The sequence below is a fragment of the Erinaceus europaeus genome, chromosome 6 (assembly GCF_950295315.1).
Source record: "Erinaceus europaeus chromosome 6, mEriEur2.1, whole genome shotgun sequence".
Classification (NCBI taxonomy): domain Eukaryota; kingdom Metazoa; phylum Chordata; class Mammalia; order Eulipotyphla; family Erinaceidae; genus Erinaceus; species Erinaceus europaeus.
In genome coordinates this window covers 54971112-54997065 of record NC_080167.1, presented here as the reverse complement: position 1 = coordinate 54997065, position 25954 = coordinate 54971112, and the positions used below count along the sequence as shown (strand labels likewise).

The 25954-nt window shown below is 40.8% G+C and overlaps 1 protein-coding gene and 1 pseudogene across 1 annotated transcript in view; one reads left to right on the top strand and one right to left on the bottom strand.

The window, feature by feature from the left end:
* Window positions 1-180: 180 nt before the first annotated feature.
* LOC132539111 (U2 spliceosomal RNA) lies at window positions 181-304 on the bottom strand (annotated as a pseudogene).
* Window positions 305-14793: 14489 nt separating this feature from the next.
* Window positions 14794-25954, top strand: part of HACD1 (3-hydroxyacyl-CoA dehydratase 1) — a 28536-nt gene continuing 17375 nt past the window's right edge. The window contains exon 1 of the mRNA XM_007526237.2: window positions 14794-15133. Coding sequence (XP_007526299.1) covers window positions 14877-15133 — 257 coding nt within the window. The 5' untranslated portion in view covers window positions 14794-14876. The remainder of the gene's footprint in view (window positions 15134-25954) is intronic.

The window sequence follows — 25954 nt, the reverse complement described above, 5'->3', positions numbered from 1 at the left end:
TTTAGGAAATGACTCAGCATGATTTGAGTAATATATGATTTGACAAGCAGTTACAGAGTCTAAACTTCAGACAGGAAGTAAGACTAGTAACTTGATGAAAAAGTAATAAAGGATAGTTGTAAATTAGCATAATGTAACTTTTTAGTTGTTTGCATGATATTAATCTGAGACATATTATCTCTAAGTTTCCAGATTTCTCACCGTATTTCATAAAAAGTTGTGAAATGTATTAAAATAAAAAATAATAATAAACTGATAAGAACAGATACTACAGTTGAGCTTAGCCAAAAGGCTAAGAAGGGATTAAAATAGATTATGATAAAAATAGAATATTTCCAATATCAGCCATGAAGGAGTTAACAGAGACTAGACTTCCCTTTTTCTTTTTTTTTTAATTTACTCATTTATTGGGTAGAGACAGAAATCTAGAGGGAAGGGGGAGATAGAGTAGGAGAGAGACAGACACCTGCAGCACTGCTTCATGTGTGAAGCTTTCCCTCTGCAGGTAAGGACGGAGGCTTGAACTTGGGTCCTTGCTCATTGTAATATATGTGCTCTACCAAGTGCACCACCACCTGGCCCCTAGACTTACCTTTTTCACCATAACCAAATAGAGCAACAAATATTAAATTTTGTACTTTTTTTTCTTTTATTTATTTATTTATTCCCTTTTGTTGCCCTTGTTGTTTTATTGTTGTAGTTATTATTATTGTTGTTGTCGTTGTTGGATAGGACAGAGAGAAATGGAGAGAGGAAGGGAAGACAGAGAGGAGGAGAGAAAGTGGGGAGCCGGGGTTTGAACCGGTATCCTTATGCCGGTCCTTGTGCTTTGCGCCACCTGCGCTTAACCCGCTGCGCTACAGCCTGACTCCCATTTTGTACTTTTTTTTTTTTAACCAGTCATTTTGCAGAACTATTATACTGTCTCCCCAGTTCTTAAAAATGTCTTTTAAATAGTAATAATAATGATTGTCATAGGAGAGGCACAGAAATTTGGCAATGAGTGTGGTGTAAAATGATAAACCTGTAATGTTGTAATCTTGTTAATAACTTTTAAATCAATCACTAATAAATTTTAATGCAATTGACATAAAGGCAATAATAAAAAGTAATGCTAATTTTTCAGTGTTGCAATTGTGGTGTTGGTAGTGCATAAAATAAAATATTGGAGTTGCAAGCATGAGGTCCCAAATTTGATCCTTGGCATTGCATATGCAGGAGTGAAGCTATGTCTCTGTCTCTACTTCTCTGTCATAAATAAATCTTTAAAAATGAAAATAAAAGTTTAATGGCTAGAGCCATACAAGTGTACTTTTTACTACAATGTAATTTAATTAATCTAATTAATTACATAGGAAGAATGGCTTCCATCAACAAACCAGGAAATGACAGGTTGTGTGAAAAAAGGAACTCTTCTTTACTTCTGGTGGGAATGCAAACTGGTGCAGCGCCTTTGGAAGACTGCATGGAAAGTTTTTAAACAAATTGAAATGGAATTTCCTTATGATCTAGTGATAATATTCTTAGGCATTTATCCAAAGGACATTGAAACACTAATTACAGGGACATATACACCCCTATGTTCATAGCTGCATTGTAACAATAGCCAAAGAGTGGAAGTAGGCTAAATGCCCATCAACAGATGACTAAAGAAGTTATGTAATAAATATTCTATGGAACATTACTGTGCAATAAAAAGCTGATATTGTGACCTTTGGGACAAAATGGATAGAAGTAGAGGTGATTTTGCTCATCAAAATAAGTAAAGAGATGAAAAACAACTACCAGATGGTCACATTCATATGTGGAATCTAGAGACCCAATTCACATAAATTTGAAAGAAAAAAAAAAAGAAGCAAGCAAGCAAATTGTTTCTAAGACTTGTGAGAAATATGGTGGTTGTCTTTGGGAGATCAGATGGTAGAGGTATGGAACTTTGGTAGTGTGTTATATAACTACATTCTGTAATCTTATAGTCTTGTAGCCTAATGTTAATCACAATAAAAAATAAAATATAAGGCCGGGGGGAGAATAACTGCAACAAAGATAAAGCAACAAGGGCAACAAAAGGGAAACAGGAGCCTCTAAGCGCAGTGGGTTCGTGGTGCAGACACCGAGCCCCAGCAATAAGCCTGGAGGCAAAAATAAAAAAACAAACAAACAAAAACATATTTCAAAACAACCCACTGGTTAAAGAACAAACAAGAAGATGATTTATATGATCTGAAGGGAAATGGAAGACTAGAAATAGAAAAAGAAATTAGAAACGCACGTGGCGCAAAGCCCAAGGACAGGCGTAAGATTGGGTTTGAGCCCCTGGCTCCCCACCTGCAGAGGAATCGCTTCACAAGCAGTGAAGCAGGTCTGCAGGTGTCTATCTTTTTCTCCCCCTCTCTGTCTTCCCCTCCTCTCTGCATTTCTCTCTGTCCTATCCAATAATGAGAACATCAAGAACAACAATAACTACAACAATAAAACAACAAGGGCAACAAAAGGGAAAATAAATAAATTTAAAAAAAAGAAATGGCTGATCTGAATAGCTCTTTTTCTTTTAAATGAATGTAATTTCTTCCTAAATGCTTTCAACAAAAGTAACTAAAAGCCTAGGTGGATTCATGGGGGGATTATAAGAATGTATGAGGAAACCTCAGCTAATAAAAGGTGGGGGTGCAACGATTTGCATGTAGAGGTGTAGAACAATATCCTCTGATAGCTATAATGTAAAAAAAAAAGTTTCAGGGAGTGGGGCCCGTAGCGCAGCAGGTTAAGCACAGGTGGGGCAAAGCACAAGGACCAGCATAAGGATCCAGGTTCCAGCCGCCAGCTCCCCACCTGCAGGGGAGTCACTTCACAAGCTGTGAAGCAGGTCTGCAGGTGTCTATCTTTCTCTCCCCCTCTCTGTCTTCCCCTCCTCTCTCCATTTCTCTCTGTCCTATCTAACAACGACAACATCAGTAACAACAATAACTGTAATAAGTACATCAACAATAAAAAACAAGGGCAACAAAAGAGAAAATAAATAAAATTTAAAAATAAAAATAAATAAATAAAAGTATGACCTTGGAGGTGGCAGAATGGAAAAGCATTAGACCCTCAAGCATGGGGTTTGGAATTTGGTACCCAGCATTAATACATGCCAAATGATGCTCTGTTGTTCTCTCTCTCTCTCTCCCCCCTTTTCTCTCTCATTAGTTCTCTCATTAGAAAATATTTTATAAAGATTCAAAGTATACAAATATTTGTTAACAAATTATCATATTTATGAAAAATGTTTAAACATGAATTGTTGAATATCTGTGTTACCAAATCAAAGATTCAAGTTGCTCACACATAAGGTTAGTTACTCAGAAACAAGAGTTGGTGTGAAAACAAATAGATAGGGTTGGTGTGAGAAAAACAGAGTTAATCTTGTAAAACTTTGAGTTGAAATAATAGCATTAAGTGAGCAGTACCTTTTCCCCTGATGTCCACCTGACAGGTTTTGTAACCACTGTTCTCACTGGTTCCCAAATTCTGATGAGAGACTGGAGGAAGAATCACGGGGATACTGTCAAGCTCAGCTTGGTTCAAACTTTATTATAAAAGTCAGGGACTTCCAGAGGCTTGATTACGGAATAAGAACCATTTCGGATTGCTCACCTGGTAAACTAGAGAAGCAATTAAAAATCACCTGCAAACTCAACAAAATGCAATTGGGATTTCTTCAGAAATTTACTAAGCAACAGGTGGGTGTAAACATGTGTGGCCAGTGGTACTTAGTGATAGCTGGCACCAACCTGGGAGTGAAGCTGCAGAGAAATTCACCTGTGGTGGGAAAATAGGTCTGGGTGCTTAACTTGTGAACACTGTCACTATTTGCATACATAGAAATACCTGGGCCAGGTGGTGGCGCACCTGGCTAAGCGCACACATTACAGTGCCAAGGACCTGGGTTCAAGCCCCTGGTCACCACCTATGAAGGAAAGCTTCATGAGTGGTGAAGCAGAGCTACAGGTGTCTCTCTGTCTCACTCCCTCTATATCTCCCCCTCGCCTCTCAATTTCTCTCTGTCTCTATCCAATAATAAAGAAATAAAATGTGTGTATGCCTATTTTCAAAGGAGCACAATTTGTAATAGCCAAAACCTAGAAGCAAACTAGATATCCAACAACTGATGAGTGGCTGAGAAAGTTGTGATATATATATATATATATATATTACAAATATATATACAAAATTGAATATATATACAAATTGAATATATATACAAAATTGAATACTACTTAGCTATTAAAAATAGTGAATTCACATTCTTCACCTCATCTTGGATGGAGCTTGAAGATATCATGCTAAGTGAGTTAAGCCACAAACAGAAGGATGAATATGGGATGATCCCACTCACAGACAGAAGTTGAGGAATAAGAACAGAAAGGAAAACACAAAGCAAAACTTGGACTTGGTTTGTTGTACAGCACCAAAGTAAAGGACTCTGGGGGAGAGGAGGAGGAAAGGGTGTTTTCAATGACAGTTTGGGCAACATCTCATAGTTGAATTTTACCATTACCATTTACCATTTGTTCTGGGTTACAATATTCCAAATCACAGTGTTTCTTGGAGAGGGTCACTGCCCACACACATCTGCATTTCAGTTAGCTGGTCAGCACTCTAATAATTTATTATTATTTTTTGTAGTAACTCCTCATGGCTTCTGGGGGTTCCTTGCCCTACCAGTCTCTAACAGATTCGAGTTTAATAATCCTTAGTATCAGGTGACAAAAGGAAAAGAAGAATGAAAGGATAAGGAATATACTGATCTATAGCAATCAGGGAGGTGTGCAGGGAGAGGATAGAGTTCTTGAATTGCAAGCATGAGGTCCTAGATTCAATCCCTAGTATTGTATACAACCAGAGTGAAGCTCTGGTTTCCTCTTTCTCTAGCGTGTGTGTGTGTGTGTGTGTGTGTGTGTGTGTGTGTGTCTGTCTGTCTCTGTCTCTTCCCTACTTTCTCTCTCTCTCTTACTCTTTTTTTTTGTCTCCAGGGTTATTGCTGGGGTTCAGTGTCTGCACTACAAATCCACTACTCCTGTAGGACATTTTTTCCCTTTTGTTGCCCTTGTTGTTTATCATTATTATTGTTGTTGTTGTTATTAACGTCATTGTTGTTGGATAGGACAGACAGAAATAGAGAGAGGAGGGGAAGACAGAGAAGAGAGAAAGACAGACACCTGCAGACCTGCCTCACTGCTTGATTAGGTGACCTCCCTGTAGGTGGGGAGCCAGGGCCCGATCTGGGGGTCCTTACGCCAGTCTGTGCACTTTGCGCCATGTGCGCTTAACCTGCTGCACAACATCCCAGTCCCCCCTTTTTTCTCTTTCCTTCTCTCTCTTCCTCTCTAATATTTAAAAAAGATATATATATATATATATATATATATATATATATATATATATATATATATGTCACACAGAGAACACAAGATGGAGTCTATAATGCTTGTTAACTAGCAGCCATACAAGGGAATATGATTTATTAAAAGGCAATACATTACTGAAACACATCACAATGTGGTTGAATATCTAGTTCACGACCAGTTAACTAATTTTGGGACACTGCAAAATAAGCATCTGCATTCCAATTTCATAAATTACTGGGAACTTCAAAACAGTGACATCAAAGCAGGCTTCTGCAGGCCTGCACAGACTGGGTGCCTATAAAGCTGGCCTGCTTAGAATAATTATCTTGAGTGAAATAAGTCAGACAGAAAGTATCCATAATTATTTCATCATTAAAAATGGTTGAAAATGCAGGAACATGTGCAGGATGAAAAGGTGACTTGTAGGGGGTCGGGTGGTGGCGCAGTGGGTTAAGCGCATGTGGCGCAGGGCACAAGGACCGGCGAAGGATCCCGGTTCGAGCCCCCCGCTCCCCACCTGCAGGGGAGTCGCTTCACAGGCAGTGAAGCAGGTCTGCAGGTGTCTATCTTTCTCTCCCCCTCTCTATCTTCCCCTCCTCTCTCCATTTCTCTCTGTCCTGTTCCAGCAACGGATGGCATCAACAATGGCAATGATAATAACCACGACGAGGCTGCAGCAACAAGGGCAACAAGGGGGGGAAATGGCCTCCAGGAGTGGTGGATTTATTGTGCAGGCACCCCGCCTAGCAATAACCCTGGAGGAAAAAAAAAAAAAGAAAAGGTGACTTGTAGTTTGGAGGCAGCCAAAGAGCAAAGCAGGATGGTGGAAGGAATTGTGACAGCACTGGGGGGAAGGGTTAAAGGAGCACAGGGAGACTTGGAGGGTGATAGGTATGATCACTATCATGATTGTGGTGAGGATTTCACAGAGGTTCCGTATGTGAAAGTCTATCAAATTGTAGACTTTACACACAAGCACTGTGGTGGATGCAAATTACATGTCAATACCACTAGTAGAATTATAAAACATTAATTGGCCTTTGAGGTGTTTTAAAAATTAGTTCATGACCCATTAGGTAAGTGTGATTTAAATGAAAGCAGAAGGCATTATAAAAATTAATTGCTAAAATGAAGGACACATTATCAATTCAAACTATTGGACTGATGGGGGGTGCAGAAGATGGGTCTTAGAGGTGGACACATGCTTTGGCTGAATAAGATCCCTAAAACCTTACAAAAAAATGAAAAAGGCAAAAAACAGAGAACATCAGAAGTGTGCTCTCGCCCTTGAAAAGTAAAAGTAATGAATTAGTATTGAGTGCAACCTTGAAGAGTGAATGAGATTATACAAGCAAAAAAGGAAAATCATGGTTTGAGAAAGATGAACAGAATTGAAATTTGATGGCCAGAGAGAAGGCTCACTGGGTAGGGCACCTCTGCCTTGCCATGTTTGAGGCCCAGGTTTAATTTCGAGCACTTGATGGACGATGATACGGCACCAGGGACAGCTCTAGTGCTGGAGTGTATCTCTCTATCTATGTGAATGGAAAACTGACTCCAACTCTGCAAAAAAAAAGAAGAAAAAAGGGGGAGGGGAAGGTGGCAGGCATATATAGTATCATATACAAGGACCCAAGTTCAAAGGAGGCAGTTCATGAATGGTGAAGCAGGTCTGCAGGCAACTCTCTTTCTGTCCCCATTTCCCTCTCAATTTCTATCTGTCTTATCTAATAAATATAGCAAGAAAGAAAGAGAGAAAAAAAGAAACAAGCAAATGTGTGTAATAATCTTCAGTGACCCAATAAGTGCAGCAAGCAGGTAGAAAGACCTCAGAAAGATACCATAAAGTACTTAGTCAATTAGTTTCTACTTAGACCTAGATATCATCTTTACCTACTTCCTATTTTACACTTCCCTCAATCACCCTGTTAATCCATCCCTGTCAGATTAAGTTAAGACTACACATGCTGGATAAGGATAAGAGATAGGCATTTTTTACTGATAGCCCTTTTGGTTACTACCAGGCCACCCCATCATCTGGGGGGCCTGGTCAGGGAATTCTGGGATATATATGGCCTAAACCTCTAACAGATCTTTCTCTCCCCTATCACTGGTCATCTCCATCAGGAACAACATCATAAACCCTCTTGTGAGCTTCTACAGGACATTTCCTTCAATGTAGAACAACAATGGTAGGGACTGCCCCGCTCTCCAAAGGGAGGCTAGGTCAACATACTCTACCACTCGAGGAAGACTGGCCCTGAAACAAGTGCAGTCTAGAATGTTCCTAGCTGTGACCATGGAATGTGAGTTCAGACTGGCAGGGATTCAGAGGTTTGCACAGGCTCCTCTGCTAAGTATGGATAAACAGGTGGTGAAGCAGGTCTACAAGTGTTTAACTTTCTCTCCACCTTTCTGTCTTCCCCTTCTCTCTCGATTTCTCGATGTCCTATCCAACAACAATGACAGCAATAAGAACAACAACAATAATAACAACAACAACAATGATAAAGAACAAGGGCAACAAAAGGGAAAAAATAGCCTCCAGGAGCATTGGATTCATAGTGCAGGCACCAAGCCTCAGCAATAATCCTGGAAGCAAAAAAAAAAAAAAAAAAAAAGTCATGGGCTCCTTGGAATATACCTAAAAAAAAAAAACAAAAAAGACATCCTAGCTTCTTCAAACATGAATACTTCACATCTCCTGATTATTAACAATTTGTTCTGCTTTATATCTTAATGCTTTTCAGCCACCAAGCTGCAGATGCTACCATGACGCCAATCTGACTTCCCTGGGCAGATGACCTCACCAATGAGTCCTGGAACCCCATCTCCCCAGAGCCCTGCCATACTAGGGAAAGATATAAACAGCCTGGGAGTATGAATTGACATGTCAACATCCATGTCCAGCAGAGAAACAATTACAGAAGCCAGACCTCCTACTTTTTGCACCCCATAAATATCTTTGGTCTGTGTGGTCTGGGAAGTGGTGAAGTGGATAAAGCATTGGACTCTCAACCATGAACATCTGGTTCTTTCCTCCTATCTTTCTCATTAATAAATAAAATGTTGTTTTTTTTTTTAAATATCTTTGGTCCATACTCCCAGAAGGATAAAGAATAGGTAATAGAGGGGATGGGATGTGGAACTCTGGTGGAGGGAATTGGGTGGAACTATACCCCTCCTATCCCATAATCTTGTTGATCATTATTAAATCACTAAAAAAAAAAAAGTCTAACACATAACAAAACATCACACTATACAGGCAAAGAATTTGAAGTGATTGCTTTACGATGTTGATGGTATGTTAAATATTCTTAGAATATTTAATTTTTTTCAAAATGTAATATTTAACTTTGTAAAAATAAGTAGCCATTGTGAAAATGAGCTATGTCTCATGCCATTTCCAGAGTATTAAAAGGAATAATTGGAAAAGAAACTATGAACCACAATATACTAACCAATTCCCACCAAGTATTTGGGTATATGCTAAAATACCAATGATACAAATTTTGTATTTTTAAATACTTTAAAACCAAGTCTAAGCAATTATTTATACACAAAGAAATGCATCTGCTTTGTATTTAGTATAATGAGGTGTGACAAATGCAAACACCTCAGTAACATCACAAACAAGTGACACATGTACATTACCCAGGCACAGAATTTCTGTGCCTATTCTCAGTGCATTCTCTCCACAGAAATCACCAGCCTCAGGTGATAACTTTTCTGGGCTTTGTCACTATAAGTTATATTTTTTTTTCCCTAGAGCTTCATGTAAATGTCATCATAAACAATCTCATATCTTTTTTTTTTTTGTCTCCAGGGTTATTGCTGGTGCCTGCACTACGAATTTACTGCTCCTGGAGGCTATCTTTTCCCCTCTGTTGCCTTTGTTTATCCTCGTTGTTACTGCTGTCGTTTGTTGCTAGATAGGACACAGAGAAATGGAGAGAGGAGGGGAATACAGAGAGGAGGAGAGAAAGATAGACACCTACAGACCTGCTTCACCGCCTGTGATCCCCCCCCTTGCAGTTGGGGAGCCCAGGGCTCAAACCAGGATCCTTACGTGGGTCCGTGAGCTTTGCGCCATGTGCGCTTAGCGCGCTGAGCTACCGCTCGGCCTCCACAATGTCATCTTTTTTCTCTGTTTTCTTTTGATCAGGATAAAGTTTAAGATTTATTTATGCTGCATGGCTGGTAATTATTTCTTTTCATTGTTGAATAATATCCCATTGGATGAATCTACTGCCATCTATCAGTTCACATGTTGACAAGACGCAAAGGTTGTTTTCAGTTTGGGGGTGCAGAGCATATCTGTACCCATGTCTTTGTGTAGACCTTTTAGTCTTCATGGTTAAATACCTAGGAATGAAATTATTTTGATCTTGATAAGAATTAGTCTGGGCAGGGGGGTCAGGCGGTAGCATAGTGATTTAAGCGCACATGGTGCGAAGCTCAAGGGCCAGCATAAGACTGCCACCTCTCCAGATTCAAAGGAGGTCTCGAAACTTTGAAGCTGTTGACTGGCTACGGAATAAGGGCAAACGCTAGAAAAAGAAAGGATTTCATTTGAGCCCCGCAGCTTCCCACCAGTAGGGGGTTTGCTTCACAAATGGTGAAGCAGGTCTGCAGGTGTCTGTCTACACACCTCTCTCAATTTCTCAGTCCTATCCAACAACAACAGCCATGACAACAATAATAATGACAACAACAAGGGTAACAACAAGGGCAACAAAATGGGAAAAATGGCCTCCAGGAGCAGTGGACTCCTAGTGCAGGCATCAAGCCCCAGCAATAACCCTGGAGGAAAAAAAAAAAGTCTAGGGGGCTGGGTGTTAAGTGCATATAGTTGGAAGCGCAAGGACTTGCACAAAGATCCTGGTTCTAACCCCCTGTTCCCCATCTGCAGGGGAGTCTCTTCACAAACTGTGAAGCAGTTCTGCAGGTGTCTATCTTTATCTCCCTCTCTCTGTCTTCCCTTCCTCTCTCAATTTCTCTCTGTCCTATCCAACAACTACAACAGCAGCTACACCAACAACAATAATAGCAACAACAACAATGGAGAAAAGATGGCCTCCAGGAGCAATGGATTTGTACTGCAGGCACTAGCCCCAGAGAAAACCCTGGAGGTAAAAAAAAAAAAAAAAAAAGAATTAGTCTAGTGGCCACAGAAGTAGCTCAGTGGTAGAGTGCATGAATTTATAAGGTCCTGGGTGAGGTCTCCTATTACAGAAGAAAGAAATCATCAAACTATTTATTTCCAAAGTGGTATTCATTTTAGCTATGTATAATACTGTCAATTACAGGCTGGGAGTATGGCTTGACCAGCCAACGCACATGTTCAGTGGGGAAGCAATTACAGACTTTCTACCTTCTGTACCCCATAATGATCCTAAATCCATACTCCTAGAGGGTTAAACAATAGGAAAGCTATCAGGGGAGGGGATGGGTTACGGAGATCTGGTGGTGGTAGTTGCATAGAATTCGACCCCTTTTATCCTATGGTTTTGTCATTGTTTCCTTTTTATAAATTAAAAAAAAAGATTGTCAATTAATTGTCTCGCTTCTTGTCAACATTTAAAAACAGTAAATGTTGTGATAGTTCATTGTGGGTTTGATTTGCAATTTCCTCATGGCTAATAATATTGAGCATCTTTCCATATATTTATTTCACTAGTCTATATCCTTTGATTTTGCTCATTAAAAAAATTCAGGTTATTTTATTATTGATTATATTTCTGGAAACGAGTTCTTTGCCACATACATATAATGTGAGTACTTCCCTTTTTTTTTTAAAGAAACTTTATTTTTTATTTTTTCCCTTTTGTTACCCTTGTTGTTTATCATTGTTGTAGTTATTGTTGTTATTGTTGTAATTGTTGTTGAGTAGGACAGAGAGAAAGAGGAAGATAGAGATGGGAGAGAAAGATAAGACACCTGCAGATCTGCTTCACCACCTGTGAAGCGAACCCCCTGCAGGTGGGGTGCTGGGAGCTCAAACCGGGATCCTTCCGCGGGACCTTGCACTTAGTACCATGTGCACTTAACCAGCTGCACCACCGCCCCCCTTTTTAATGGCTTCATTGAGGTAATAGTTGTTTTATAATTTAATTAAGTTCTATTTAAGAAATATTTCTCCTCCTTTTCCTCCTTCCTCTTCTTGCCATCAGGCTTAGCGATGAAATAAAGTATCTTCTCTTATGGAAAATGCTTTTCTGTGTTGTTGTTATCTAATACACCTTTGCTTTCCCCGAAGCCACAATGATTCCTCTGTTTTCATCTATAAATATTATAGTTTTAGCTTTATGGTTTAGGTTTGTTTCATATCCATACTCCTGCACTTGGACTGTATTCTTTGGCCCCCTTTCACTCCCCAAATGGTAAATGATAAAGGCTAATTTCAATCTCTCTCTCTCTCATATATATCCAGTTGATGAAGCATAATTTGTTGGGAAAGTCTACCTTGGAAACTGCTGAAAATCACTTGCCTGCGCACATGTGGACATGTGGGTCTGGATTCTATTCTGTTTTGCTATGTACATTTGAGCCTTATGTCGACTCACAGAGACTCCTTATGTCTACATTTACATCTACTGTCACATTTTAGTTTATTTTAATGAGAGGGAGCTACAGAAAGACCACAGCAGTGCTCAGCTCCTACTTCTGGTGTTGTTGGGAATTGTGCTTGGGACCTTGGAGCCTCAGGCATGAGAGTCTTTTGCATAATCATTATGCTATCTCCCCAGCCATCAGAACTTTTATATCCTATCTCAAAAGCAGGTTTGCATTCACAAAAACTTTGTTTTTCCTATGCATTTACCTTGTCAAATTTAACAAGTATTTTTCATTCTTTAAAAGAGAGAAAGAGATGCTCAGTCCCCTCATGTGGAATTGGGTACCAACACTACATGGGAAAGCACTCTTCCTACCCAGTGAACTATTTTACCTTTCAGAGCAAACTCTTCAGTTAGTAAATGGTGAATAACTGTCTATCTCTCTTGGTTGTGATATGCAGTTTTTACTGTACAAGTCTTGTACAGGTCTTGTTAAAGTTATCTGCACATATTTCAAGTTTTTGGATGTCGATGAATTTTATAGTTTTATTTTTCATTTGTTCTTTTCTTGTATGTAGAATATTATTTATTATTGTTGTTATATTGTTCTTGTTACCTGTAATCAGTTCCAGAATTTTTTCAATCCCTTAGGATTTCCTAATTAGATGTCATTTGTAATTAGTTTTACTTCCTATTCAATTCAACTTCCTTGAGAATGAGGGTTCAGGGGGCCAGGCAGTGAAATACCCGGTTAAGGGCATATAGTATAAAACACAAAGGGGGTGTTTTGAGTCTCAGCTCCCCACCTATGGGGGGTAAGTTTCACAAGTGAAGAAGCCAGTCTGCTGGTGTCTTTCTCCCTTTACTTCCCCTGCCCTCTCAGTTTCTTTCTGTCCTATCAAATTAAAAAAAAAAAAAAAAAAAGCCATCAGGAGCTGTGGATTCATATTGCCCATGCCAAGCCCCAGCAAGTAAAACAAACCACAAATGACATCTAATTAGGAAATCCTAAGGGATTAAGAAAAAAATTCTGGAACTTCTTTTTCTTCTAGCATTTGCCCTTCTTCCGTAGCCAGTCAACAGCATCAGGTTGAGCCTGATGTAAAGTTTCGAGACCTCCTTTGAATCTGGAGAGGTGGCAGTCGTTGACTATGTGGGTCATTGTCTGTAGCCGCAGGGGCAGTTCTGGTCGTCTCTGGCTCCCCAGTGATGGAACACAGCGGCGCACCGGCCATGGCCTGTTCGGTAGCGATTGAGGAGGGCCCAATCATAACGTGCTAGGTCAAAGCCGGGTTGACGCTTGCAGGGGTCTGTGATGAGGTGTTTGTTCTTTACCTCAGCTGACTGCCAACTCTGTTTCCAAGAGTCTGGAACAGAGAAGTTCAATGTAGGTGTAGGGGACCAGATTGGATGACGAGACGTCAAGCGTTGGAACTGATTACAGGTAACAAGAACAATGTAACAATGTCTTCCTAGGTGTCTTCAGACTTCCCTTCCTACCTTCCCCTCCCTTATTGGGAATGTCTTCCTGAAAATTATCTAAATTGGTTATGCAAGAAGACTTTCATGCTTGAGGCTCTAAAGTCTCAGGTTCAATCCTCAAAACCTCAGGAGCAGTGCTCTAGAAAAAAAAATCCAGGCAGGTGCGGCTGAACTGCCCTGGTAAAGTGCCAAAAAACAGAGTCCTGACCCTTTTAGCTTGAGTCCTTCTTTCTAGCCAGCTGTTGTCGCTGGGTGGTCGCTTCATGCCCAGGGCAGGCGGTATCAGGTTGCCTTACCAGTAAAATCTCTTGCATTGCCTATGTAGTTATTACTTCCGCTGGATCAAGGGGGATTTCCTACTTGCCAGAAAGGGGTTGTTAACACGCTGAGGTGGTTGGAACTCAAACTGTTTCAAACCTGTAAATGTTTGACACGGGAAATTTCCCTTAACTATTTCAGCTGTCCCCAGAGCTAGGTTTTTTTTTTTGTTTTTTTGTTTGTTTGTTTAGTTTTTTTTTTTTTTTGATCGTGAGAACTTGAAAAGAAAGGGGGAGATAGGGAGAACATAGGCACTTGCAACACTACTTAACCACTCGTTGAGGCTTCCCTGCCTGCAGGTGGGACCAGTGGCTTGAACCCTGGTCCTTGTTGTGCATGGTAATATGTGCGCTCAACCAGGTACACCACCACCACCTGGCTCCTGAGTTAGGCTTTTAAATCATTTTCCTCACCTAGGAAACTGCGACATAAAAAGGGTTGAGCTGTCCAGGTTCACACAGCATATCAGACAGGTGGTGCCAGAAATCTGGGTTTGAATTTCAGTCATCTGACTCCAGAGATTGCCTCTTCAATTTCTGTGCTTCGAGGTTAGAGAGGAAAGGACTTAGGGACAAAAGTGTGCGCGAGCGCTGAAGTTAGAGTGGAGGGAAGGAAAGCTAGAAAATAGTAAACCCTGGGACTTAGGGTTCTGATGGGGTGCTTCTGTCTCACATTTCCTGCTCTGCTCTCTTTCCTCCCGCTGCCCTCCACTATCGACATTTTGCCCTGCATCGGAGCCAGTGCCTTTAGAACGCCGGCTTCAGGAAAATCCACACCAGCGGGATGATCCTATCGTACCCCAAGCCCCCATCAAGTCCTACTGCCCAGAAATATAGAAACGGGGTGAGGTGCGCGCTGCTGCCCAGACGCTCTTAGGAAGCAGTTTGGAGTTGAACGATAGCACTTGCTAGTGGTCCGCATCGAGGCGACCTTCTAAAAGGCTGCGCCCGGCGGGGCTCAGCCTCAGTCAGGTGTGATCCGTGCGCCCCGACTGAGCGCACGAGCCTGGCGCGCGGGTCGTTTCACCCCCCCACCTCCCCCCGCCGCGCGCGCGCGCTCCCGAAGCCCAGGGGCGGGGCGGCCCGGGGTGGCGGCGCAGCGGTGCCGAGCCCCCAGCGCGCGGCACATGGGGCGCCTGACGGAGGCGGCGGAGGCGGGCGGCGGCGTTGGGGCTGCGCGCTCGGCCGGGCCCCCTCCCAATCCCCTTCCCCTGGCGGCCAGCACTCCCGGCTGCTCGGCCACCATGGCGTCCAGCGACGAGGACGGCTCCAACGGCGGCGCCCCGGAGCTCGGCGAGGAGAGGGAGGCCCCCGGCAGGCGGAGGCGCCTCGGCTGGGCGGCCACCTCCTGGCTCACCTTCTACAACATCGCCATGACCGCGGGGTACGTGCGTCCAGAAGGGCCCTCGCTTTCCACCCGCGGGGGCTTCCCCGCACTGCGAGCCAAGCACTCCCCGACTCCGATTCCCGGTTCCTCCACCCCCTGGGCCCCCGGCATTCCGCCTTCGGGGGCCCGTCGGGGCGCGCGGGGTGGTCGGGGGCGGCCGTGGGGGAGGGGCGCAGCCGCCACGACGCTTGAATGGAGGGGGGCGGGGGAGCCGGGCCTGCGAGCGCGGCATTGCCTAATACGGTGCACGGCGTGGCGCGGCGGCCGGGGCGCGGGCCGGAGGTTAAGTATAGACCCGGGCAGGAATGCGGGGCCGGCCGGCGGGGGAGGCGGCTGCGCGCTGGGAGCCGCGGCTGCTGTTGAAGAAACTCTGATGTCCCGCCGCCCCGCCACCCGCTTCCCCGGGCCGCCCGCCCCTGCAGTGCATTTCCTTGCACCGCAGGTCCTAGGACGGTTTTCCAAATGGGAAACGATTCTCGGTTTTTAAGCAGTGGTACTCCAGAGACTTGCTTACTTGGCTTTTCTTTTATTTTGTAAACTCCCCAGAACTTGACCCTTATGTCCAAGTGTCTGACTCCAGGCTTCACTCTGATACTGGGCACTTACTTACTTTTCTGGCTGGAAGTGTGACTTCCAAGTTAAGGTTACACAATAACTATCGCTCTTCAAAGAGCTGTCAAAGTGACTTATGTGTCGTGTGCCTGTCAAAGCCCCCTGGGAAAAAGTTCTTCCACGAGTGGATTTTTTTTTTTTTTTGGCTGCTGTCTACTTTCTTTTTATTGGCAAAGAGCTGCTAAGTTAAGTTATGTGACTGCAGGGAAAGACTTTAATGTTTCATACTTTCTCCAGGGCATATAGAAAAATCGCAGTTGAGGAGCCGGGTGGTGACTCTTGGTAAAGCACACAGTTAACCACACATGAGGATCTGGGTTCAAGCCTCGAGTCTCCACGTGCAGGGAAGTGGGGCACTTAAAGAGTGGTGGAACAGCCCTGCAGGTGTCTCTCCTACACTCTGTGTCTCTCTGCTTCTCCTTTTCCATCTCTCTCACTTTCTATAAGAAAAGAAAAAAGTGATTAACAGAGATTTAACAAATGTCTTGGCGTTATGTCATTGAGTACCTAGTTTGTTCTGTACTGAAAAAAACAACCCTGCATTTTGTGTGCTTGGGTATAAGCCTAAATGGCAAATACAGTTCCTTAAAAAATAATAAAATATTTATTGGTCATATATTATGTGACAGTGTTGGTTCCTTTACGTGTGCTGTTTCATTTTAGCGCTCTGCAATTCTGTGAGGGGCACATGATCTATTACAGTTGACATAAAAGGAAACTGAGGCACAAGAGATTGAGTAACTTGCTTATGATCACTCAGCAGCAAGTGTGAGACTTGGATTCCAGCTCAGACAAACTGACTCCAGAGAAGTGCTTTCTGCTGTACCAAATTGTATAATCTTGAATCAGCTAGAGAACAGTTGTATTCCCACTGGGCAGTACTGCCATCTAAGTTCATTTCCCACATCTACGCTCGACCGGACCTGCCAATATACGAGGATATCTTCGCCCACCCTGTCCAATGCTTGACGTCTCGTCACCCAATCTGGTCCCCTACACCTACACTGAACTTCTCTGTTCCAGTCTCTTGGAAACAGAGTTGGTAGTCAGCTGAGGTAAAGAACAAACACCTCATCACAGACCCCTGCAAGCGTCAACCCGGCTTTGACCTAGCACGTTATGATTGGGCCCTCCTCAAGCGCTGCTGTGTTCCATCGCTGGGGAGCCAGAGATGACCCGAATTGCCCCTGCGGCTACAGACAGACTATGACCCACATAGTCAATGACTGCCACCTCTCCAGATTCAAAGGAGATCTCGAAACTTTACATCAGGCTCAACCTGATGCTGTTGACTGGCTACGGAAGAAGGGCAAACACTAGAAGAAGTACTGCCATTGGACAGAGTGGAGACAGGAAGAATTCTCTTGCCTCTGATGATTTTATGCAGTTAATGAACAACTTTTGGAACCACTTGCCATTTTATAAAGTGGTCTGCTGTCTTCTTCATTTTGTAGTCCTCTCTCTGTTTTGAGGGCCGAGTTTTCCTCTTCAGTTTGAAAACAGTACATGATGCCAGTTAGAGCCTTCTGTCACTGCCCATTGCCTCCACTCTATTCAAAGGGATTTAAGCTCTCTGCCAATCAAGCCTTGGAAGTCTGTGCTAAATCACACTGCACTCAAAGAACTGTGCCTTTTTACTTTCTTACATTATTTTTAAAATTTTTTTATTTATTTCTGGATAGAGACAGAGAAATATTGAGAGAGGAGGGGATATAGAAAGGGAGAGAGAGGGGTCGGGCAGTAGCGCAGCGATCTAAGCCCATGTGGCGCTTAGCACAAGGACCAGAGTAAGGACCCGGGTTCGAGCCCCGGGCTCCCCACATGCAGGGGAGTCGCTTCACAGGCGGTGAAGCAGGCGGTGCAGGTGTCTATCTTTCTCTCCCCCTCTCTGTCTCCCCTCCTCTCTCCATTTCTCTCTGTCCTATCCAACAACGAACGACATCAACAATAACAATAATAACCACAACAAGGGCAACAAAAGGGGGAAAAGTGGCCTTCAGGAACAGTGGGTTCATGGTACAGGCACTGAGCCCCAGCAATAACCATGGAGGCAAAAAAAAAAAAAAAAAGAGAGAGAGAGAGAGAGACCTGCAGAATTGCTTCACTGTTGGTGAAACTTCCCACCCTGCAGATGGGGACCAGGGACTTGAAATAGTCCTTGCACACTGTAACATGTGATGTGTGCTTATTGAGTGAACCACTGCCTGGCACCACTTTTTTTTTTTTTTTTTTTTACAGCTCTCCATCTTTGGTTATTCAGGTGGTCTACTCTTTCTGTAACATCCACTTCCTTCTCCCTTGACTTCTCATCAAGCCAGCCTCTTTGAAGTTTTCTAGTTCTGTGATCTGATCTGGAGAGGAATGACATGCATTCTCCTTTTTGTTCTAGGGTTTCATTCCTACATGCCCCAGTAAATTACTCCATATAGAAAGCAAAAGATAGCAGGCCAGACATGGAGGAAAATTCGGAGTAAGCTCTGTGAAGGAGGTCATAGCAATTCACCTGAACTTTGAAGGATGAGTAGGAATTAACAGGCATGGCTAAGGAAATAGCTTGAGCTCTGGTACAGAGTTGCACCATTGCTGGACATGCTGTCAGGACAGGAGAAAAACAAAACAAAAAAGCGCCTGAGTTGTAGAAAGGAAACAAGACAGGTAGCCTGGGCCATAGCTAGTGTTTGGAGGTTAGTCTACACACACTGTGGAAAGATGTTGATTAAAAGCCTATATTTCACTCTTTTTTAGCTGAGTGATCTCAGAAAAGTTACTTAATCTCTCTGGCCCTGAGTTTTCTCATCTGTGAATTTAGATCATGGCTAGAGAGGTAATTTACCAAGTAGGGCGTCTGCATTGCCATGTGCACAACTGAGGGTTGAGCCCCAGCACTACATACATGTGAAATATTGGCACTGGAGGAAACATTGGTGCTATAGTGTCTCCTCTCTGTTGTGTTCTCTCTCTGTTGCTTTATCTGAATAACAAAGTGACTCAGAGTGGTGAAATCATGCATATATGAGGTCCTGTCTCCCCCAAGTAAGTAAAAAATAAAATTGGATCAACTCAACTTTTATTAGGTTAATATAAAGAATAAAGAAATGATAAATATGAACTGCCTGGCAGAGTGTCTGACACAGTGTTTAAACATGAACATTCTGGGGCCAAGAGACAGTTCATCTAGTGGAGTACATGCCTTACCATATATGAGACCTCGGGTATGACCAAGTACCACATGGGAACAACAGAGGTGTTTCATGGATGGTGGAGCAGTACTGTAGTGTCTCCTCTCTCTGTCACTCTCTTTGTCTTTTCCCCCTTCTCCTTTCCCTTTTTTTTTTTTTTTTTTTTCTGCAAATAGAAAAAGGAAAAAAGGTTGGGCCCAGGAGACCATTCAGTAATATCATACATGTCTGTTTTCTTGGACTACATTAAGAAAAAAAAAAAAAGATACAATGAAACAAAACAACTCTTTCTATTGCTAGTGGTTAATTTCAGAATAATGTATTTCTTATAGAAAAAGAAGCTGTTGAAGAAGTTTTCACAGTGGATCTACCAGAATCTTTTTTTTTTTTTTTAATATTTATTCCCTTTTGTTGCCCTTATTGTTTTGTTGTTGTAGTTATTATTGTTGTTAGATACGACAGAGAGAAATGGGGGGGGGATGACAGAGAGGGAAAGATAGACACCTGCAAACCTGCTTCACTGCTTGTGAAGCGACGCCCCTTCAGGTGGGGAGCCAGGGGCTGGAACCGGGATCCTTATGACAGTCCTTGCGCTTTGCGCCACGTGTGCTTAACCCACTGAGCAACCGCCGGACTCCCTACCATAATCTAATCTTTTAATAGGTTCATCTCATAGTTAACATTTTAGGTTCCTTCTGGTTTGGTACTATTCAACTAATATTCATGTACAACTCTTTGTAAGACATCTGCTTTCATTTCTCTGGGGGTAAATAATCCACAGTATGTTGACTTCACTCTCCTGCTAGTCACATGCTTGATTGCTTAAGAAACTGCCGAGCCTTTTCCAAAGTGGTTATACCATTTTACATTCACATGGGTGGTAAAAGTTCCTGTTCCTGCACATCCTCACAAACACTAGATGTGATTAACTGTCATAATTTTCTACTTTCTAAAAGGTATAATATGTTATTATAACTTAATTTTTCTCGTGGCCAGTGGTACTGACCATCTTTCTTTTTATTTTATTTTATTTTATTTATTCCCTTTTGTTGCCCTTGTTGTTTTATTGTTGTAGTTATTATTGAAGTCGTTGTTGTTGGATAGGACAGAGAGAAATGGAGAGAGGAGGGGAAGACAGAGAGGGGGAGAGAAAGACAGACACCTGCAGACCTGCTTCACCGCCTGTGAAGGGACCTGCCTGCAGGTGGGGAGCCGGGGGCTCGAACCGGGATCCTGACTCCGGTCCTTGAGCTTAGCGCCACCTGCGCTTAACCCGCTGCACTACAGCCCAACTCCCGCTGACCATCTTTCTTATGTGTTTACCAGTTATGTATCTTTCTTGGTTCAGATCTCTTACTCATTTAAAAAAATTAAAAAAAAATTTTAAAGTGAAGTCATTTGATTTTTCTCTCATTTATATTTGAGAATCCATTTATGCAGTCTAGCTAATAAGCTCTTTAGCTGATATATGATTTGTAAAAATCTTCTCTCCCCTCTTAATTTTTTTTTTCTCCCAGTTGTGGCTTGATTTGTCATAAATTCTTTCAAAAGCAGAAACTTTTTCTTTCTCTTAACCAGTTAGAAAACTGGTTTTAATAAAATCATTTCAAGAATTTAATAATTAAAACAAATTTCATGTGATCTAAAATGATTTTTCTGCTAAATTAAATTCATCTGTAGGTCCTACAGTAATGTATCTATATTCACAAAACTAATAAAAAGTAGAGAATAATATTCCATTTTTCTTAGTTAATACATTTTTTATTTTATATGTCTACAGCTTCCTCCTAAAGTACTTAAACTTTTTTCTCCTTAGCTCTATGTTTGCATATGTAGACATTTTACCATCTTCTCTCTTCTAAACTTTTGAGGACTAGGATGATAAGTTTTTAATTTTTGTGTCTCTTAATATCTGTTAAAAGTGATTTATACAGAGTATGTGCTTGTCTTTGTACCCTATACGAGAATTTCAGTGCAGTTAGCTTCTATTCTACCTCTTCAAAGGTGGGAAATGGAACAGAAATGACACTATTCCACTATTAAAAATTTTTTTTTTAGTATTTATTTATTTTCCCTTTTGTTGCCCTTGCTGTTTTATATTGTTGTTGTAGTTATTGTTGTTGTTGTTGTTACTGATGTCATTGTTGTTAGATAGGACAGAGAGAAATGGAGAGAGGAGGGGAGACAGAGGGGGAGAGAAAGATAGACACGCAGACTTGCTTCACCGCCTGTGAAGTGACTCCCCTGCAGGTGGGGAGCCGGGGGCTTGAACCGGGATCTTTACACCGGTCCTTGTGCTTCATGCCACTCGCGCTTAACCCGCTGCGCTACCGCCCGACTCCCTATTCCACTATTTTTAACACTGGGTAGTTCAGAAGTTCACTTTCAAGGGAATAGAATTTCTATCTTGATTTTGCTTTGAATAGCAAGCATAATTATATAGTTATACAGAATTTGAGGTTTGTGATTCCTTGTTTAAAACACTAAGAGCAGAAAGTTTTAATGAAGTCTTTTTAAAATTTTCAATGAATCAGATTTTAAGAATCTTTATTTTTTTCTTTTATAAACGTTTTGGCTTCACTCTATTGGCCTGTCTATGTGCAATAAGTGGAAGCTCATTTAGTGCCTGATAAATAAAGTCTCACTTTTGGAAAAGATGGGTAGGCACGTTGATGGGTTATATATAAAAATGTGACTGTATGAACATCAAAGACCCTCTCTGTTACAAACCTTCAAATGTTTACTTTAAAAGAGCTATAAAATTATGATTATTAATTTTTAACCAAAGTACTGTTCAGTTTTGGCATATGGTAGTGTAGATAATTGAACCCGAGATCTTGGAGTCTCAGGCATGAAAGTCTTTTTGAATAACCATTATGCTATCTCTTCAGCTACTGGAGAAATGATAATACTAGAATATCATTTTTCAATAGTTACTGAAATAATGAATCTATGAAATGATTGTTTAAAAAAATACGTATTTGTGTGGCCAGAGCTGAGCAGTGCTTTGGTAAAAATTTTAAAAAAAAAGTGTGTTTATGAGAGAGAACCAGAATATCACTCCAGCACATGTAGTTCTGTGGATCAAACTCAAGGTCTTGTTCTTGAAGTCTGGCATTCTACCTGCTTCATAATCTCCTGAGTCACTGGGCAATAGTTACCAATTGTGAGTACTGTGCCCCTCAGAGCCTGAGACCACACAATTGTTATGTAAAAGACTCTCAATGACTGAGCCCCCAAGGCCAGATTTAATCCCTAGCACCACCTTAAACCTGAGTTGAGCAGTGCTCTGGTATAATATAAATAAATAAATACATAAACCAGAGTGGGGCATACTACTGTGATTTGACTTGAATCCATCAGGTCAAGCCCCTAGAACTGCTAATTTATAGGAAACAGAGAACACAATAAATGACATGTGGGCATCCAATTAACAAACCACACTGAGGATAAGTCAGCAGGATGAGACACCCAGCATCAGTGAAGAGAGGGGCAGAGAAAGAGAAGGATAAAGGGAGGGAAAGCTATAGATTAAAAATCATAAAAGACATTACAGTTAGTTGCAATGTATGAATCTTCAATCATTAAAAAAATCATGAGACTGTTGAAGAACTTTGTAGCTATGTTATGTAATTTAAGAAACCATTGTTAGTTTTTCATATGGGATAGTGTCATTATGCTTATATTTAAAAAAATTGAACAGTTCTGTTAGCCACACATTAAGCCGCTGTGGATATTACAGGATGCATACAATCAGATTCAACTGGATGAAGAAGGGGATAGCAGGGAGAAAACTGAATAGAGGTTTGGATGAAACAAGATTGCCCATCACATACTAGTGATTGAAGTCATTATGAAGGGTGTTCATTTTATCATTCTCTGTACCTTTGTATATTGGAATTAAAAAAATAATAATGATAAAATAAAAACTTTTCCAAAGAGACATAGTTGTAATTAACCAAGATCTTCGATGATCAAAAAAGCTGCCATGACCTCTTTAGGAGTAAAAGAAGCACCAGAAGACACCTAGGAAAAAGCTCTTTTGATTTTTCAGGGTCATTATAATCATGGACATGTGGGAAGACCCAGAGCTTAGTATGTTTTGGTACACATCCCTTGTTGTAGCCTTGTTCGGTTGTGTTCTCTTACTAATGTAAGTTCTTGAGGCAAGAACTGTATCCTAATGATCTCTAATTAGGTATGATGCACCTAGCATCATACCTAGCTTAGCACTCAATAGTGAACCCAAAGATGAATACATAAATTAAACAAGCAAGCAACTTTTCTTTTCCTTCCTTCCTTTCTTCCTTCCTTCCTTCCTTTCTTTCTTTCTTTCTTTCTTTCTTTCTTTCTTTCTTTCTTTCTTTCTTTCTTTCTTTTTCTACCTATAGAACACATGTTTGCAACCTGGGAAGTCGCACAGTGTATAAAGCACTGGTTTTAAGTTGAATCTCAAGCATAATGATATTTTGGTGTTTCACTCCTCCTCATCATCCACTTCCTCTTCCTCCTCCTTTTCAAATCTTTTTTAAAAAATCATATGTTCACCTTTTCCAAAGAGAGTATTTTGTCAAGTACTATATATATATATATATATATATATATATATATATATATATATATTTGGGTTCATATTTAGGTAGTAAAGAACCCTGGAATATTAAAAAAAAATATATAGAACTTCCCAGAGAAGAATTTCTAATTTCTGAAGCCCCAATTGCTACTGGATTTTTTTTTTTACTTGTTTTGTTACAATTACTAAGTTTGATGGAAGAAGGAGGTCCAAAATTAGTTAGATGTATGACCTTTACTAGAGTTTTGACTGTCACTCTCTGTGTTGGTTGACTTAAGGAGCAAATGCTGATTGGTTTTGATTAACTTTTGCTCATAAATGCAGGTGGTTTCATGTTCTTTTTTGAATCTAGAGTGTTAATTATTTAACCATTTATAGAGGCTGGTGTTAGACTATACTAGTCAGTACAATACTGCCACCTAGGGAACAATGGTAAAATTTGTTGTAATTTTAGTGGCAGTGGATTTTTATAGAAAACTTAACGCCTTAATGAATAGTTTAATAAACCCCTCAATAGGTCAATAATTACCTACCTCTTATATTGATCTTTTGAAAGATCTGATTTGGATTTGTCAAAAAACAAACAAACAAAAAAGAGTTAAGATAAGCTTATTAAACTTTTTCTTCTCTCAAGAGAAATAGTATAAGGACTTGTATAGTAGTTGAGGAAAATGAAACCATAACATTTTAAACCTGGAAGTTACCTGAAACAGTGTCTAGATCAACACATGTAAGTTAGTCCAGCACTGAACTCAGAGGTGACTGATAAAGGATGAAGCTGTCAGCTGAATGAAGCAGTGATGTAGGAAGAAGAGGGACAGACTGGGGCTAGGATACCTCTGGGTTCTACTTCAAACTGTGCCACTAACTTATGCTAGGATATAGGCTAAGTCACTTAATATCTTTGCACAGTGCTTATCTTACATAAAAAGGTGGTTGTCAAATTTTTTTTAAATTTCTTTATTGGGTGATTAATGTTTTACATTCGACAACAAATAACAGTAGTTTGTACATGTATAACATTTCTCAGTTTTGCACATAACACTACAACCCCCACTAGGCCCTCTCTCATCCTTTTCCAGAACCTGTATTTTACTTTGGTGCAATACACCAACTCCATTTCAGGTTCTACTTGTGTTTTCGCTTCTGATTTTGTTTTTCAACTTCTGCCTGAGAGTGAGATCATCCCATATTCATCCTTCTGTTTCTGACTTATTTACTTAACATGATTTCTTCAAGCTCCATCCAAGATGGGCTGAAAATGGCGGAATCACTGTTTTTAATAGCGGAGTAGTATTCTATTGTGTATATATACCACAACTTACTCAGCCTGTCAATTTTTTTTTTAACTTTTTAAAAAGCCTGTCAAATTTTTTAATAGCATACTTCCCCACTGCACTAAAGGAAGCTTCAGTGTTTTGGTGTCTTTCCCTCTGTCTTTGTCCCTGACTTTCTGTCTGAAAAAAATTTTTTTTTGGCTTGGATCAATGAAGCCCCAGTGATGATGATAATAATAATGATGATGATGATGAGAGAGAGAAAAGGAAAGACAACTGAAGCACTACTCCACTGCTCATGAAGCATCCCCCTGCAGATGGGGACCAGATGCTTGAACCCAAGTGGTCTCACATGTGCACTCTATCGTGTACACCAACACCCAATAGCCTCTCATATAAAACACTTTCATCATGTGAAACAAATATTTCGAAAATGAATAAATTCTGGAAGTATGTAGATCATTGTTATTGTTATTCATATTTAATTTCAGTAGCCTTTGTGATAGTATAACTAACTTTCTGTCACATCTGAAAAAGTCATTGCTTCTTTTTCATTATTTTTCAGAGGGAGAAATTCTAAGAGAAAAAGTGTCACTCTGCCATTTTCTCATTCTGCTGAACTTGCATTTGTATCCTATTGAATTATTAGCTCCTTTATAGGATTTTAAAAACCATTTGCCTATTTTATGAGTGTTCTTTAACGAAAAGTTGACACTTTATAGTAATTTTATGAACCACAGCCCATTTAGTTAGGTGCTGTGGAGACTGTTGGTTTTAAAAGCTAAAGATTTTTCGAAGTTGTAGGTGGAGAAACATTTTTCAATTTGGAAGTGCTTTTATAATTGTGAGGGAGAGTGGGAATAAAATGATCTGTTATTAGTCATTCTTAGAAATTGAGTAACCAGGTATGCGAGTTGATCTCCATGGAGGTAGCTTGTATATAAAGTAATTATAAAGTTACTTCACAGAACAGAGTATATATTTCATGCACAATGGAAGTTGAAAAGGAAAGGCATATCGTTTTAAATTTTGTTTACCAGAACACTGCTTAGTTCTTACTATGGTAATGGTCATTGAACCTGAGACATATGAGCCTCAGGCATGAAAGTCTTTTGTATAACCATCATGCTACCCCCAGATCCTTACACAAGCTCTTTTGAAACAGGCTTATGTTTAA